This window comes from Misgurnus anguillicaudatus, chromosome 7 (assembly GCF_027580225.2).
Source record: "Misgurnus anguillicaudatus chromosome 7, ASM2758022v2, whole genome shotgun sequence".
Taxonomy (NCBI): domain Eukaryota; kingdom Metazoa; phylum Chordata; class Actinopteri; order Cypriniformes; family Cobitidae; genus Misgurnus; species Misgurnus anguillicaudatus.
The window spans coordinates 35,241,196-35,258,323 of record NC_073343.2 but is presented as its reverse complement, the minus strand read 5'-3'; the positions used below and the strand labels follow the sequence as shown (position 1 = coordinate 35,258,323).

At 36.6% G+C, this 17,128-nt stretch overlaps 1 protein-coding gene across 2 annotated transcripts in view; it reads right to left on the bottom strand.

Moving 5' to 3' along the window:
• Positions 1-12,025, bottom strand: part of esrrb (estrogen-related receptor beta) — a 53,372-nt gene extending 41,347 nt beyond the window's left edge. The window contains exon 1 of one of the 2 annotated variants that reach the window (XM_055172805.2): positions 11,738-12,025. Coding sequence is in view for 1 of the 2 variants with exons in the window: in XM_055172804.2 (XP_055028779.1) it covers positions 8,682-8,731 (50 nt within the window). In the remaining variant the exon portion in view is untranslated. Of the gene's footprint in view, positions 1-8,681; positions 9,052-11,737 lie in introns of those variants that run through there. The other variant, XM_055172804.2, reaches the window with a different exon arrangement.
• Between the last annotated feature and the right edge of the window lie 5,103 nt (positions 12,026-17,128).

The window sequence follows — 17,128 nt, the reverse complement described above, 5'->3', positions numbered from 1 at the left end:
ATCTTTCTTCGCTAAGTTGAGAAGAAATTAAGCTTTTAGGATTTTTCTCCATATAGTGGACTTTATTGGACCTCAACAGTTTCAACACCGTTTCAAAGGACTCTAAACGATCCCTACAGAAACTGAGTCTTATTTTTTTACAAAAAAAGTACTTTTTAACCACAACTTCTTATCTTGCACTAGCTGTGTAATGTGTCAGCATGACCCCACGCACTACGCCATCACGTCCAAAGGTCACGTGTTATGTGAAACGCACACTTGGACCATTTTAAACAATAAACTTAAACTGACATAAAGACGTATCATTCCACATACAAAAACCTCTGAACACTCCTCTTTCTCCACACTTGTAAACACTGAAGTGATAGTTGTTCATGCATGACATTTCAACATGATCACGTAATTCGCAAGGTCACGCTTGTGCACCGCACCTCCAATGCAAGACGAGAAGTCATGGCCAAAAGTCCTTTTTTTAGGTGAAAATTACGATGGTTTCACTAGACACGACCCTTATGTCTTGGTTGGGATTGTTTAGAGCCCTTGAAGCTGCATTGTCCTAGAATGTTTTCAGCAAAAAAAAAATTTTTTTGGTTTTTTTGACTGAACAAACAAAAAAAATTAATTTCTTGGGTGACATGAGGATGAGTAAATTATCAGGATTTTTTATGAAATTGAAATATTCCTTTAATGAGTGAATGGTTCTACCAAAAATGGTCCTTCTGTGGTATCGCCGTTACGAATCTTGCCTTTATTTTCAAGAGTGAATACCATTTAACAAACGCATTATGTAGCTATTTTAAAATGTGCATCTTCCAAATAAAAATTTAGAGTCTGGATTAAATTGTGTATCTTACATTGCGCATTTATTGTTTGTAACTCAGATCCTGATGCTCTTTTAACACTAAAATCAAGTCTGTCATTAATTACAGATTTTTTTCTTTGTTTGGCATTCAATTCAGGTTTTAAATTCTGAAAACATTTTGTTGAATTTCCTGCAATGCATGTAAATTGTGAGAAATATAAAAACTATAAGTAACTCATCCTGTGATATAAGATGTATGTTAGAGACAGGGTCAGAATCAGATGACCCGGTGGGTTGGAGGGGAGAGATGGTGGAGAGCAGCTGATGGTCTGATAAAGGAACAGACAGCAGAGAAGGAACTCAATTAACTGCTGACATGCTCTTGTGTTCCTCGACTCTCACGGGTCACAGTCGGGCGGCCTGTTAGAGAGCCCAGCGGTTCGGTCACACCGTGTCAGTCCTGTACGTCAAGTTCATAAAAAAACACCGCTTTATTCTAACAGCACTGCATGCTTTGCTCTGTTCAGCATTTCCTGATAAATCATTATTTTAAAAAAAATGAATGTGCATTATTTTCCATTCGTAGTATTTGTTGCTGGGGTTTATTAATGAGTAGTTTGTATGTTGCACACCACAGTGTTTTAGAGTAAAGCACTATTTCACCAATGCAAATGAAATGAGGTTCACTTAGAAAGAAGACAGGCTTCAGGCGAGTGTCCACATGGAAACGCCTGTCCAAAAAGGGCCTCGGGTTAACAGCTATCATGGGAATATGGGGCGACGGGCGACCCCGGAGGCTGTTTTATGTGTGTGAAGCCAGGAATCAGGGGTAAGTAGCACTCGCTCACCCTCCCGGGAGCCCTTTTAATCTCCACACCACAGTTCAGTCCTCATTTATTAGCGTTGAGATAAACAGAGAGCAGAGGAGAGGTGAAGACGCGCACTATGTTAAAAAGTGAAGGATGAATTTGACGTGGATTTATGATGTAGGTGGAATTCAGCCAATAAGAGATGAACTGAGAGAGCGTATGAGAGAAAAAGATGACAGACCGGACCCAATGCCCTGTTATCACACAATAAAGTCTTCATTACTTCACTATTGTTTTTTTTTTTCACTTTGTTATTTCAAATTCATAACGTTGAGATTATCTTCCTGAAGTGTGTTTATGAATGTATAGCTTTTAAGATTTTCACTATTTAAAACATCTGCATTCACTAGTTAATCTTTTTTAATCAAAATTTATAAGCACAATTATTATATGAGAGCTAGTAAAATTATATTTTAAATAGTGTCAGGTGTATTTCATATCCAGTCACAATGGGGCGGTTTCCTGGACAGGGATTAGCTTAATCCAGGACTAGGCCTTAGTTTAATGAGGAAATATAACTAGTTTTAACAAACATGCCTTACTAAAAACATTACATGTGTGCATTTTGAGGTAAAACAAAGGGCACTGATGTATTTTAAGATATGTAAGTGCAAGTTGTTTTCAGTTTGGACAGCTCTTAAAAATGTATTAGTCTAGGACTAGTCTAATCCCTGTCCGGGAAACTGCCCCAAAATGTTTTAGAAAGATTGTGATTTCATCAGAAATACAGGACTAGTGTAAATCTGTGTCAGTAATCTTTAACATTGAGCTGCTTTTACTCTTAGTGATGAGACGCTGTGAGAAACTTTCTCAGATGAAGAAAGAAAAATGAGGAAAGAAAAGCAGGTGAAAGAGACAGATCAATATTCGACGTGGAGCGAAGGCACTCGCTGGTAACTGCAGGGAGGGGGACTGAACCGACTCTGTCCCGCGATTAAACTCCTGACTGAGGATTAAATTTAGCCCGTCTGCCCTGCATCATCACCGCAGGCTTTATAAAACTATGAGATCAGTCACGACAACAACAGCAACCCTTAGCACACCACGTCCTGCTGCAGGTCCAGAAACAGATCGCATCTATCGATCCACAGCGCGCCCTTCCTGAGTTCAGGATGTAGGGGGGAGGAGGAGGACGAGGACACTAACCGTCCTGAACAGAGCTATGGGTCCTCACATATAAACAATCTTATAGAAAACTCTTATAATTCACTCAACAATGACACCATTTAACAACTACAGCAACTGTTATAGCATTCAAGCTGCTATATAAACTATATGTCTGCTACTTCTTGTTACTAATTTGTACTGAAAATAATGATTCTTTCAAAATGCTTGACTATATTTAACCTCGGTTTCACAGATAAGGCTTAAGGCTAGTGCTAGACTAAAACACGCATGTCTCAATTGAAAAAATGACAATGCCATTGATTTATCTGTGATACACTCCATTAAGATATTTTTTAAGACATGTTACAAAAAATATTTATATGTCTTATTTTAACTAAAGCTTTAGCTAAGCCTTGTCTGTGAAACCGGCCTAAACCTTTTAAAGTATGGTTTCTCAACACTGTATGTGATGATAATCCAAGCGTCTGGTTATGAAAGAGTTAATATGTAAAAGTGTGTAAGCCCAGCGGTGACGCTCCCTCTTGAATTGAACAGTTCATCATATGAAAAAGTAGTTCATTGCTCGTGTGGAACACACTTGGGATGCTTTTTTTTAAATCGTTCCCCTTCTTTCCCACTTTACACTAGAAATAATGCATATTCTTCATTTTTCCACTAAATAATTAGCTGCCAAATCAAATATGTTCCTAATGTAAGACAGAGAGTCTAATGAGTATGTGATGTTGTGTAGTTAAAATATACAGGACATTTATAATGTCTATTACTACTTTACAAATCAATGTGCAATACAGTACTTTTCTAAACCATTCACAATGTGCAATGCTGAACTAAACAATCGGTGTGCAATACTTTCCAAAATCATGATGTGCAATACTGAACTAAACAATTCAGTATGCAATACTTCATTAAATCATAATGTGCAATGCTGGACAAGAAATTTTTATATGCAAAACTTTACAAAATCATGATGTGCAATGCTGGACTAAACAATTCAGTATGCAATACTTCATAAAATCATAATGTGCAATGCTGGACAAGAAATTTTTATATGCAAAACTTTACAAAATCATGATGTGCATTGTGCAATACAGTACATGTGAATGTCTGTCAATGTGTAATATGTCTTATATTGCTGAATTTTTGTTAAGTGTTTGTAGTGTGCCTTAGGTTTGCACCCAATTTCGATGTTCTGTGTACAATAATAATAAAGATTTTATTCTATGTGTATACATAACAATCTTTATAATATTCTTCAAATTGTTACAGTAAACACAGAAACTTCATGACATCATTATAATGTGTGTACAGTAGACAGTGTGTGTGTGCGTGTGTTAATCTTCCTCATTATAATAAAAACAGAAACCACACCTCCTATTGTCAAACATATAAACATATCGAAGCAAAAACAGACCTGCAGACTCAGGCTATACTTCTTGAAATAACCTCAACCGGACAACAAAATAAATGTGATTACTATTATAGTATAATTATATTAGATTATAACCAGCACTCATCTCAGTTAAACTGCTGTGATTTAAACAAGACATGCTTTTCATTACATGATAGTTAGAATTATTGAATCCTTTTTAATTATATGCACCAATATAAAATTTAATTAAATAAAATATTTATTTACTAAACTATTTTGATGTCACTCTTTGACATGTGGCTTTTAAAATTAATTATTGAAATGAACAGTTTAAATGTTTCACATAAATGTCCGAAATATTTTAAAGGTGAATTGTTTTATTTTGAATGTGTTCAAATAATATCCAGTTTAATATGCAGAGTCATTCATGTGACTATTTTGTTGGTTTGATCATTTTGGTCACCCTGACACAGTAACACTGGCTCAACCAATAGTATCACAGCACGTCATTCTGTCTGACCAATAGCAAACAAGCAGTGTGTCCTGAAAAACTGAATGATTTTTTTTCGGTTGTGTTTGGTGATGCAGAAATGAAACACTTCATCTTTAGGAAAGTTTCTGTAGTAGAAGATGTATATGTGTCTTTTAAACATGCAGATGAATCAATAAAGTGACACGTTTACTACATCTAACTACAAACCAAGTTAATGTTAACAGCCAAAATAATGACCAGGTTTACAATCCCCCCCCCAGCGTCTGCGAACAGTGTGTCATAGTGTTTACCTGTAAACAAAGTAAACTAAAAACAAACGCCATCATTTCTCCTCCCAAATCCCACCCAGTTCCTGGCATTGTCCTGTTATTCCACACAGTGAAGATAATGAACATGCCGAGGATGAAGCACACACAGTTGGGCTGTCAGTTGGAATCAGAGCAGCAATGGTGACAGACCGTTTCAATATTGATTTCATAAATAAACAGAGCTAACCATCGATCCTAATGTTATTTTGCATTTCAATTACTGCTCAGAAACATAACCTTCAAACGACTGCCCGCTCAATACCAATACCATTCTCTGATAAACGCCGGCGTGTCGCCCCGCCGACATTCTGCCTGACGTTATTTCTTCCCCTTTCTCTAAAGTGTAAATTAGCAGACTTAGCATTTCCCCCCCACGACATTTGATTATCGAGCAAATCAGGATCCTTTACTCGCTGTTTGTCACACATGCAAATAAAGAGCGAACGGCAAGCTAACGGTGCAAGATGCATGCTTGCATTGAACTGCATATGCAGCATTACGTGAGACTTTTCTTTTGGATGGCATGAATGTAAAGTTTAGCCCAGTTTAAGTTTGTTTTCTATAAGTTGATCAAATCATCGGGGGTCTCGCCTTAACCACACCTTCACCGGCCCCTCATGCGGTCTGCATCAAAGGGGTGCACGCTAACACAGCTCCGTTTATTTTTAAACCTGCTGTCATGGTGCAGCGCGGGGGCCAAGGTTACCTCAGTGAGAATTGCGGGACGGATGGGCGACATTGGGCGGTTTAGTCGCTGCCGCGGGGTGTGAGATGGCTGAAAGTGACCCTACGGTCAAGACACACTGAGACTCACGCACACTCTGCTAAAAAATAAATCTATTTTATTTCTGACTTATTTTCAGACTAACACGTCTTTAATAATTTCTCTAGATATGAAGTTGTTTAAATGCAGATGAATTGATGTCAAACAATGACCACACACACACACACACAGAGGAGCCATGGTGTTTGTAATAAACACACATCTGGAAAGCATTGTGACAAGCACTGCACTAAACACGTTCAAAACAGCCCAGTTTGTCCCGCAGGTGAAAGCATTTACACTGTAAGACACTGTGCTGTATTTATTGCTCATTGAAAAGAAGCTCCGGATGGCCCGGCGGTCTCCAGGTTAATTGTTTGCTTTAAAAAATGTGCAGCATTCTGAAAGAGAATCGAAAACTTCTGGGCACGAAGGTCAGCCGGCTGGCGACGGTCATCGAAAGGCTACCGTTGAGAACCGAAACCCTCTTCAGAGCTCATGAATATGTGGGCTGACCACAGCCATGGATCTGTGTGAGTAATGTTTTCTGAAACCAAATTACTGTAAGCTGATCCCATCTGGATAGTGTCAGAGGCGGCCGCTTTGGTTACCCGCGATAGAATCTCTTCACAGACAGCAAAAATCTGATTAAGCCCGCAGCACTGAGACACTTTCTCAAAGAGCGCCGAGCTTTTAACTTAAGATACACTAATGCAATTCCCATAGCTGCTCTTTTCTCAAGCTAATACGATAAAACGGAAGGAGGAAAACGGCGGCAAAGAAATGCCAAAGATACGGGCCGCACGCGCTCCGTACGCCAACTCGGTAATGAAGTCAAACAATTTGGAAATGTAATTTGTCCGTGGGTGCTTATAGAGGTTTTCTGCATAAAAACACAATCGACCTGTCATCTCCATAAAGACGAAAACTGTGAGCGAGAACTATAAATGGAGCCGGGAGAAGACGGAATACTGTACGTCTAGTCAATCTTTGCTTCCGGTCATATTGAATGTCCCAGTGAGGAGGAGGAGGAGGGAACGTGACCCACTGTATCACCGCATTTCTCAATGCCTTTACACACACACATTAATGCACATCAGACGCACAAACTTCAGCAGAATATCACATAAACGTGCTGCTGGTAAACATTTACTGTTGCCGTAAGTCTGAGCAGCGGAGCATCTGAGGTCATGATAGACACACACAGTCCCATCAGCCATATTACAAACCAGCCCGAAAAAAAACCCACTGCTGTTCATCACATACTAGACTTGATTCTCATCATTTTACAAATTACTTCATAAAATCCACACACCTAAATCACTTCCATTCATATATTTTGAGAAAATAAAAGACAAAACAAAAAAAAGCTGCCTCCACAAAAACTCCTCCAAATACTTTCATAATAACTAAGTGAGGTTAAATATTTTGCTCTTTAATTTTACTATAAACAGGAGAAGTGCACATAGGAAATTTGCATGCAAAATATTGTTTTTAATTGTTTTAAATATAATTAAGAACAGATTTACAGTTAAAGACTAACAGATATGCACAATAAAACTGACAGTATATCATATATTATAGCAACCGCTATTTAAATAACAGATATATAAATCAGAAGATCTGTCAGTTTAGATTTCCTGTATTATTTAAAGTCAACATAAACAACAACAGGCCATTAAACTGCAAACTGCATTTATATCTATAAAGAGTGAAGCTTTAGAGTTAAGTAACAGTTTAAAAATAAAATCACCAATTCAGATCAAATCTAATAATTTAATAATAATAATAATAATTTCTTACTCTACATAGAAACATGAACAACCGTGTAATATTTTGAGCAGTAATTTTACAGGACACTGAGACTGTGAACATACATGCATGCCGGTGTCAGAGGAGCTGAGCCGTATTGAACCCGTCTAATCCTGTTTAACATAAAACTACAAAACACATTATAATGTCTATATGTTTAAATCAAACATTTACTACAAACCACAAACACACACACACACACTGTGTGTCCCACAGAAGTAACTGATGATGGTATTTTAGTGCATTTCAGGACATCTCTGCAGATATTACTGGTGTAACATTACACATTAGTTACAGTATAGTTAAGGAAATAATCCATATTATAAATCCATCAATGGAGCAATCACACATCATATCAGTCCATAACTCTGCCACACCAAATGTTTCCTAACTATTTACCTAAATGAACTTTTAATGTTTAAGATTTACTGTTTGAAATTAAAGCAAGTGTTCAGACAAAAACAACAAACAAAACCACCTTAATAAATGACTATCTCTGATCAATTTTATAATTGCAATTATAATTGCAATAAAACGTTTACAATTTATTTTTTATTTTAATGCAAACGTCATCATTACACAATGAATTGTAGAATCATTGAAATTAGAAGAAAAACTTCTGTAAACTTAAAATTTTTTCATTTATGGTAATGTGTGCTGAGATCTCATTTGGGACTAAGAGTGTGTCATACACGGCCCCGGGACCCCCGTCCCCTTCAGATGAGGGTCACTTCAGTCTCCAAAAGACGTTCATGTTTAATAAACAAACTCTTTTGTCCCGCATGAAGCCAGAAACCTTAAGAACTTGTTTCAAAACACACAAACACGCTTACACAGACAACACTGTAAACGGCTCTATCGAGGAGCGTTCAGCTGACAGGACGCGTGCTTCATGCAGAATAGCGCAAACAAAAATTGTGCTTTAAATCTCATTCTGATGAACTTGCAACAATAAAAACACGAAACTTGTGCTGAAAAGTTCAAGCGAATCCATGCAGCAGAAAATGCATCTCATTTCTAAACTAGCAGGAAAAGTTTAGCACAGCACAACGAAAGCATATTTTATATCTTAATAGGTTTGAAAGAAAAGAAATAAAGACAATAGGTTAGGATGTGAAAAGAGAAAGGTGCACCTACTGGTTATGATAGCTGAGAGGATCAGGGATGCAAAGTTCGGAAATGTCCATCAGCCCAGTTTTAGCATTCCAGGAGAAAGAGAAGGAAAGAGGAACGCCAGGCACCCGCCTCTCCCCCAAAAACCACAAGCGCGCACCTTCAGAAAAGTTGCGGCGAAAGCCCCTCCGACAGCTCAGGTACACATGTGTGCGTGCATGTGTGTGTGTGCACGTGTTTGACAGTGGGGGGAAAGAGAGAGAGAGAGGGGGAGAGAGAGAGGAGGAGAGAGAGAGGGCGGCAGGACAAGCGTGCTACCAGCAGCGCAGAGGCAGAAATGAGTGTTTGCATGCTCAGTGTCGGGCTCTTTAAGACTGGAGGACTTGATGAATATGGAACAGCTGCTGTTGGCTGCTGCCTCGGATGGGTGTGGTTTAGGCACACAGAGGGGGTGGGGCTATGCTGGAGAGGGGGAGGGGATGTGAGTGGGGGCGGGGCTGACACAAGATAAGCTGAAATACTCCCACAGACGATCGCACACTTTGCCACACACACATAGACTCACACACACACACACACACAACAGCTGGTTTTAAAACAGACTAAAGAAATCTTATTTTATAAAAAAAAATATATATATATATAATAAAGATATTTTTTGAAGAAATCTTGGTATTATTATTTTTTTTTAATTTAATCAGGATTTTTTTTAACCCTAACAGCCTGAAACAAATATGCTCAGTTATTTATTGTGTGAAATATCTTTCTAATTGTTTTCTTTGTTAACATTTTTCTCTAAGCATCTTATAATAATTCCAGTCCATCTTTAAATTTTATTAAATTTAGTTACTGTCAGCAAACAGTTTTTGGTAATTTTACGCATGTTAAATTTAATTTTTTATGATGTTAGATATCTTCAATTAAATACATTTATTGTGTGTGTTGATTGAAATGAATAATCTTTCTTTTAATGTGCAGAAATGTAAAAAAGGAAAATGTGAATTTTACAAATCAGACCTGATGTTATGGTTAAGGTATAGTTAAACCCTTTTCCCCTAAAATAAAGATTTACTTTAAAATTTTGTAGTGGACTAAAAAGCGTCCAGTGTGAACATTTGACAGGAAGAGCTGAAGTGTTTCAAGTGGTAAGTCCATCAGGGTGTAAAGCAGCAGAAAATGGACGTCTGTGTGTGAACAGTGTTGATCAAGCCATGAAGAATGCAGGGAATGCAGATATTGTTTCACACTCGCAGTGTTACTGTATTGCATTTTATAAGCGTGTAACAATCTGAGCAGACTCACAAAACTGCAAGCATGACAAGTGTGGCCGTATTGAACAGAAACACACAATGAGAAGCTTGTGGGCCGTTTAAAAATAAATCTTCTTATATAATGTACACTTTGAGATTTTAAGACTGTTTGTTGTGTTGGTGGACAAATGACAGAACAGACCAGAAGCTCCTGGACTTCTACACGGTCCTGACGGATGGAAACCCCACCCTGCTCTATTCAACGGCTCACGTTTCCATAATCAATACTAAAAAATCCCACAATCCCTATTGATCATCACAGGATTCACTCGGGTGTTACTGTAGCCCTCAAATATAAACCTTACATATAAGATCTCATCATATATCAACATTTGATCAACTTTAAATCTTTTTTAATTCCTTAAACAGAAATAATGTCTGAAACGATGACATGGACATCAGCAGCATTAACTTCTCTGTAACCAAAATAAATATTCTCATTTGTCTGACATGCAGCTTAATATATAGATGCCTGTAAATGTACAGACAAATAATAAAAACAACTGTCTGAAAAAATACAAAGGAGTTTTTTCTCCACTATATCATTATGTGGTTGATATGGAATAGACATTTGATATCTCTGGAATTGAGGAACATACTATAATTTAATGAAAAACACTGAATTAAAGGTCATTCATCCACAAGTTTAATCCATAGCGTTTGTGTACAATCCCTTTGGAATTCTTATTAAAGTCTGGTCTTATGTTACAGAGGATTTGATATCAAACGCTGATATTGTGCACGTGTTAAATGATGAGATGTTTCAAGATTTAATTTAGACGGCATTATAGACACATCTAATATCTCAGGAGACCCATGAGAAGAGTTGAAATAATGATTCAACATATACAGATACACAATCTACCTCTGCTTATTCTTATTCAAGATTTCCAGTATAATAACAAAACAGTAATGTGCTCTTTACATCTACATAAAGTGTATGTTTATTTACAGTATTTTTTATATATTCTTGCATAATCTCAACTATTTTATTTGAAGTGTTAAACAATTTTAAAGCTTTTTATTTCAAACTTACACATTTTTCTTTCTCAAAGATTTCTGAATTGATCACTAACTTCCCATTATAAAACAAGACAGAGAAAGAATATATATGCATCATGAATTGATTTAATTTACTTATATTGAATATTTTTTTAATAAAGATGATCTCACAGTAGGGCTGTCAAAAGATTAATTGCAATTCATCGTATACAAAATACAGGTTTGTTTTTGCATAATGTGTGTGTGTGTGTGTGTGTGTGTGTGTGTGTGTGTGTGTGTTTTGTGTATTTATTGTGTATATATTATAAATACACATACAGGCCTTAAAAAATTATATAGCTATTTACAATGTAATGTTTCTTAAATACATAACATGCATGCATGTGTGTGTATTTATATATACAAAAAAATTACACACAGTGCACATACATATATTATGCAAAAACAAACGTTTATTTTGTATGCGATTAATCGCGATTAATCTCAAAGTGTTTTCTGCTTTTAAACTTAAATTAGGTACACAGGTTGATTTGACAGGTTTGTGTGTTAAACTGACGATGTGTGTTTGCTTTGAGTTTGATTCGCTGTGTAATATGCTCAGTTATGTTATAAACAAACTTCAACAAATTAACTAACCAACATGACAGAGTGATAAAGCAAGATGTGAATGATAAAAGTTTCACACAACACAGTAATTTAGTGACAGTCAGATGAGAAGAGAGCAGAGAAGAGAAGAAGTGAAGCGAATATTTGAGAAATGATGTGTACCTGCAGACACAGACACGTGCAGTTCATCCTCAGGTGCGCGTCCATCTCCATCTGAACGCGCGCGTTTCACATAGACTGAAGGTGCGCGCGCGACTCCTCCTACTGTGCGGTGTGGACCTCCTCGGCTCGAGCACGGAGAAACTTTGTGTTTTAAAGCAGAACTCCTCTCATCTCTACGTCAGGGCGTCATCTCTCGTGCATATAACCTGCTGGATTAGTCAAGCGTCAACTGTTAAACAGTAAGAATGTTTCTGTGGTAAACACGTGATGGGTAAATGTGTAGTAAAGTTTACTCGATCTGCTCCACACACTGACAGCGGCTAAGCGCGTGACCCACTTCACTAACCTGTTAACTCATGTTAGCTTTCTAAAATACTCATATTGAAACGCTACATCTTTAATTCATCTTTTCATTTAAGACAACAGGCCACAACAACAGGTAAATCATAATTTCCAGGACTTTTCCAGAACTAAATATTTTGAAACAGTAACTGTGTGATAGCCTAACATACTGTACAGTAATAGGGACAGTTATTCAAAAAGTTGATGGTCCAGATTTGGTAATCCCATGTGTTGCTACTGAGGATCAGGTAAACTATCTCTGTCCTGATTTTTTTATTTATTTATTTATTTTTTAGTAAAATTGAATTGGATCCACAGATTAGCAAATCTGGATTACTAGTGTTGTAAATGGAATCACATGTCAGTGTTGACTATTATGTAAAAAACAGCAGGTAGTTTGGTCAGTACTAAGTGTTTTACTTGGAGAGACAATAAAATAACACAACTTTCCCTTAATTTTTGATTTTTTAATTCAACATTCAGTCTTCTGGCCCACAAACAAACAAACAAATATAGATTATACACAAACACATGCATTTTAAGTCATAAAGAGGCTTAATGTCCGGTAGTTAAGATTTGTAGAGATGCTGGTTGTTAAAACTACTTTGATTTTTGATGATTGTGATTAATATACATGTTATGTATATTATTATTATTATTAATATACATGTAATATAATGTACAGCACCAAATGACAGCAAACAAAAAAGGATACATTTATAAATGTTACATGATAGAAATGTTGTATTTCAAAAGTTTTATGATATTTTAGTTTCTGAAATCCACCCTTCTGCTGCGATCAAACAGATCACAATCTTACTAAAAAGTATTGAACAACACAAATTATTGATTTTATCCAGATCAAAATCTAGATTGTATTTTGTGATCCAATCCACTTTTGAACAACTGGCCAATAGTGACTGATGAGGATGAGAGACTGAACACAAGAATGTTATAGACTACTCAAATCAGCCTACAGCAACACGATGATGTAAAGTTGTAGCTGCTTATATGAGGATAAAACAAACAAAAGTAAAACAGCTGTTAAACTTACTCAAAGACTTTAGAAATGTGTTGTGTTTATGTATCAAGAAAAAAATAACGAGTTCCTAACATAGGTTGTCCAGTGACCAGAAAGACATTTGACTTTCATTAATCTTATTAATAAGACATCTAAAGGCCCTGAGAGTGTAAATCCGACAGATTCCACTAGAGGGAGCACTGATTCACCAGAACTTAAACACCAATGAATAAATAACCAACCACTAACCCCTAATCATTAAAACCAAAACATTACTTCAAGAAATATCATTTGCAAGTGTATTAAATTTAATGGCATTTTTAAGCAAGTTATTTATATAAGGACCGAAATGATTAGCTTTTTAAATCAGCAAATGTTAAATGAAACTGATTTTGTACAAAAGTAAAAGAATATATTACAGTCCTAAGACAACACATGTCAAGAGTATTCTTTAATCCACTAGTTAGTTGCTTACCAATATTTATTGTTATAAACTGAAGTATGTAACCCAGCCTGCACTCTTTGTGACATGAATGTTGCAGTTTATTATTTGATGTTCATTATGAAAGTATTCAGAAAATCACATATTTTGATACATGGGATCAGAGCATCACAGTGTGATCATCTGACTTAATGTCCTAGCAACCATCAGCAACACCTTAGCAACTGCATCACCAGAAAATACCACAGAAAACCTTCAAAGTATCTGAACTAATCACGCTAACATACAGTAGTAGTGGCGAGTTAGGACATCTTTTTTAAAGGCTCTTTTAAATGTTTGCATTGAGTTTCACATATTTGTAGTTATCAATGAACATGCTGCATACAGCACCCGGAAACTGAAATACGAACGTTATTTTACCTGCAGCTTTTTCCTGTTTGGATGCTGGTCGGGCCATTGGTCAAAAATAAAAATAACACGGTCTATTTTTGAAATGCATTGTTGTAACACGCTTGTTACTAAGACTGTAACGAGTAAAATATTACCATTGTTTTATCAGTAATGCGTTATATTACTGAGTTACAGCAAAAACAAATATTACTGTAATATATTATATTTTGTAATGCGTTACTCCCAACACTGGTTATCAACCAATTAAACTACAATACAGTGGTTCAGTTTACCAGCACTAGCAATTCAAAAGTCATGAGTTTGATCCCAGTGAACACGCATGTATGAATGCACTGTGAGATGCTTTGGGCAAAAGTGAGTCCCAATTGCATACATGTAAATGTGTAGTTTTAACACATCTCTGACCAATCACATTGACCGTTTATAACTAATGCATCTGAATTATGATATAAATCTACCGTGAGTTATCGAAGGAAAAGAGAAGAAAGGTTTCCTCCAACTGAACGCTAAACAACAGATGCTTCACGTGAGTCACAGAGAATATAAAAACACTCGGGTTAATAAACGTGGAGAGCGGCTCTTCCCATAAACCTACATCATGTTCATCCAATACAGACAGATTCATCATACAGTAGGGTTTTCGGTGGGCTCTCGGTCTTATGTGCAGACGCTGACTTCCAGTTTTTTTCTGATAGCTACTTATTTTCCCTTGCTGCCGCGGGCCGCTCTGTAAATGAATTACAACATCATGGCAAACCCAGTTAAAGTCACTCACATCGTGAGGAGCAGACAGACCGAACCCAGTAAAATATGTCCCCGGATCTAAAAGAATCAAGCATTAATCTAAAGTTGTGCCTCTGAACATTGCATAATTCAAAACCCAACATTTTTCTTCCTATCTCTAAACTAAATAAGACACCGTCCGGTCTGCCGTGCACTTGGTTGCTCTCGGTTCACTCCATTCCCCCAAATTTCATTTGGAAGAAGCTAGCGGGCACCCGCACGGCCTGCGCTGCGATCACCTCTCGCTGCACATTTACTCACTTAACAAAAATGGACAGCGGGGCTTAAGTGCTTCTGAATCTCTGAATGGAGTTTGAAGTACATGTGTGCTCCTCTCTCTCTCTATCTGTCTCTCTTTGTGTCTCTCTGTCTCTGTCTTTCTGACTGTGTTTTGGAGAAATTGGGAGGGGGATTCTGGAGAAATGAGGATGTCTGCTTCATGGGACTTGACAGGAAATCTATACACTGCAATGTTTATCATTCAGCCATTATCTCGCCGCCAAATGGAAGGACAATAATCCAATCATTTAGTCCCGTTTTACCTGAGGCTCTTTCACAGGTTTTTTAAACAGTCCATGTTGTTTAATGTGGCAATGATAGAGTGAGTGAGCGGGGAAGACTCGTGAGCGTCAATGCTAAGGCTGCACGAAAAATGAGAATCACAATCTCACAATAACAATTCTACCACAATTCTGAATGCCAACTAAACAAAATAACATCATTGACTGACAAAAATGAAATCTTGTCTTTAAAAATTATTTTAATTATTGGTTTAAATAATTTTTATACATCTGAAAGATTTAATGACTCACTAATAAATAAATGTTTTGTTACTGGGTAAAAGAAGGTGTTATACGTTGAATATATAATGCAGAAAGAAATAATAACTTATACATCAGGGTTTCCCAAACTTTTTCAATCCAGGACCCACCTAGAAAGGTATAATTTATCTCAAGAGTACTTTTTATTTTCCTTTTATTTTCCTTAAAACAAAACAAGAAAGTTGAAGAAGGTTTCTTAGTTGTTAATTTTAACACAGTTTGCAAATATAGTTAAGCAAACTACTTGTATTTGCAGTATACAGACAGACACCCACGACAAATGTGACCAGCGTAAATGCACCGCTTGTGCATCCGTGAAAGCAAAACACAAAGAACACAAGCTTTGTCCACGCTTTAAACGCTTCGTTTAAACGAGTGAACCAATTAACAAATGACATTGCAACCCGATGTTTAAAAATCCCCCTTTACATGATGACATTTTCAATGTTCGATTTCTGTTGAAGGTTTATTAGACAAATCATTATAATTTAGGAATAAGATCGTGTGGGTGTTTGTATCAAGATTGTGATTAGACTGTAAAATGTGAAAACCTTTACACCTTTAAAGTCCAGCTCATCGACATCATCATTTATGCCATGTACATACAGTATGCTTTCAAAAAGGTAACAGGGTTGACCGTTCATTACTTAGTGTTTATTATCTAGTGCAGTGGTTTTCAAACTGGGGGCCGCGAGATGGTGCCGGGGGGGCCCAGTTTTATGACATTTTATAAAATACATTAATTTATTATGAATTCTGTGTAATTAAACCTTAAAAAATAAGGCTACTAACCAAAAGCACTACTTTTTAGTATAATGTAATGTTTTTTTTTTTTTATTAAAAAGTTGAGTTTTAGAACAGTTTTTTGTCACAAATTTTCTTTGGGGGGCCGCGAAGGAATGCACCGTATACAAGGGGGGCCACACGCTGAAAAAGTTTGGGAACCACTGATGTATTGCAATGATCTGACATTTCTAGCTGGTTACAGAAATAAATGCTCATATTTTTGCATTTATATGCAATTTTCAAAATAGTTTATTATGCAAAATTACGGTAACAGGGTTTATCATTTATGATCACCTCATTCTGACCAACATAACAACGTGTTACACAATGGGCCACCAAACTCTTTACTGTACACTGTAAAAAAACACAGCATTTTTGTCAAATCAACATATATTTTTATTTGACTTCAAACAAGTTCAACTTGATTTTATAAGTTATGTTAACTTATCTCAAGCCAAAAAATTAAATAGTAGGTTTAACTGACTTGCAAAACCAAGCTGTTTAAACAGTGTAGCTATCATATCAGCTGAAATGACTGATAATATTAAGAGAAGTGGACACTTTTTCTAGTCCCTGCACCTGACACCAAAACGGTTTATCCCATAATAACAGACAGGTCAGCAGAAGGCCTTTCATGGACAGTAAGCATGTCAGACCCTCTTTACGCCACAAAGGGGGGGCACAGAGGTTTATCTTATTTGGGGAAGAGAAAGGAGCACGTCCTTATCTGTCAATAAACAGTAATTAGATTTAGTGGCCGATAGCGTCGATTGGTTTCTAATCTA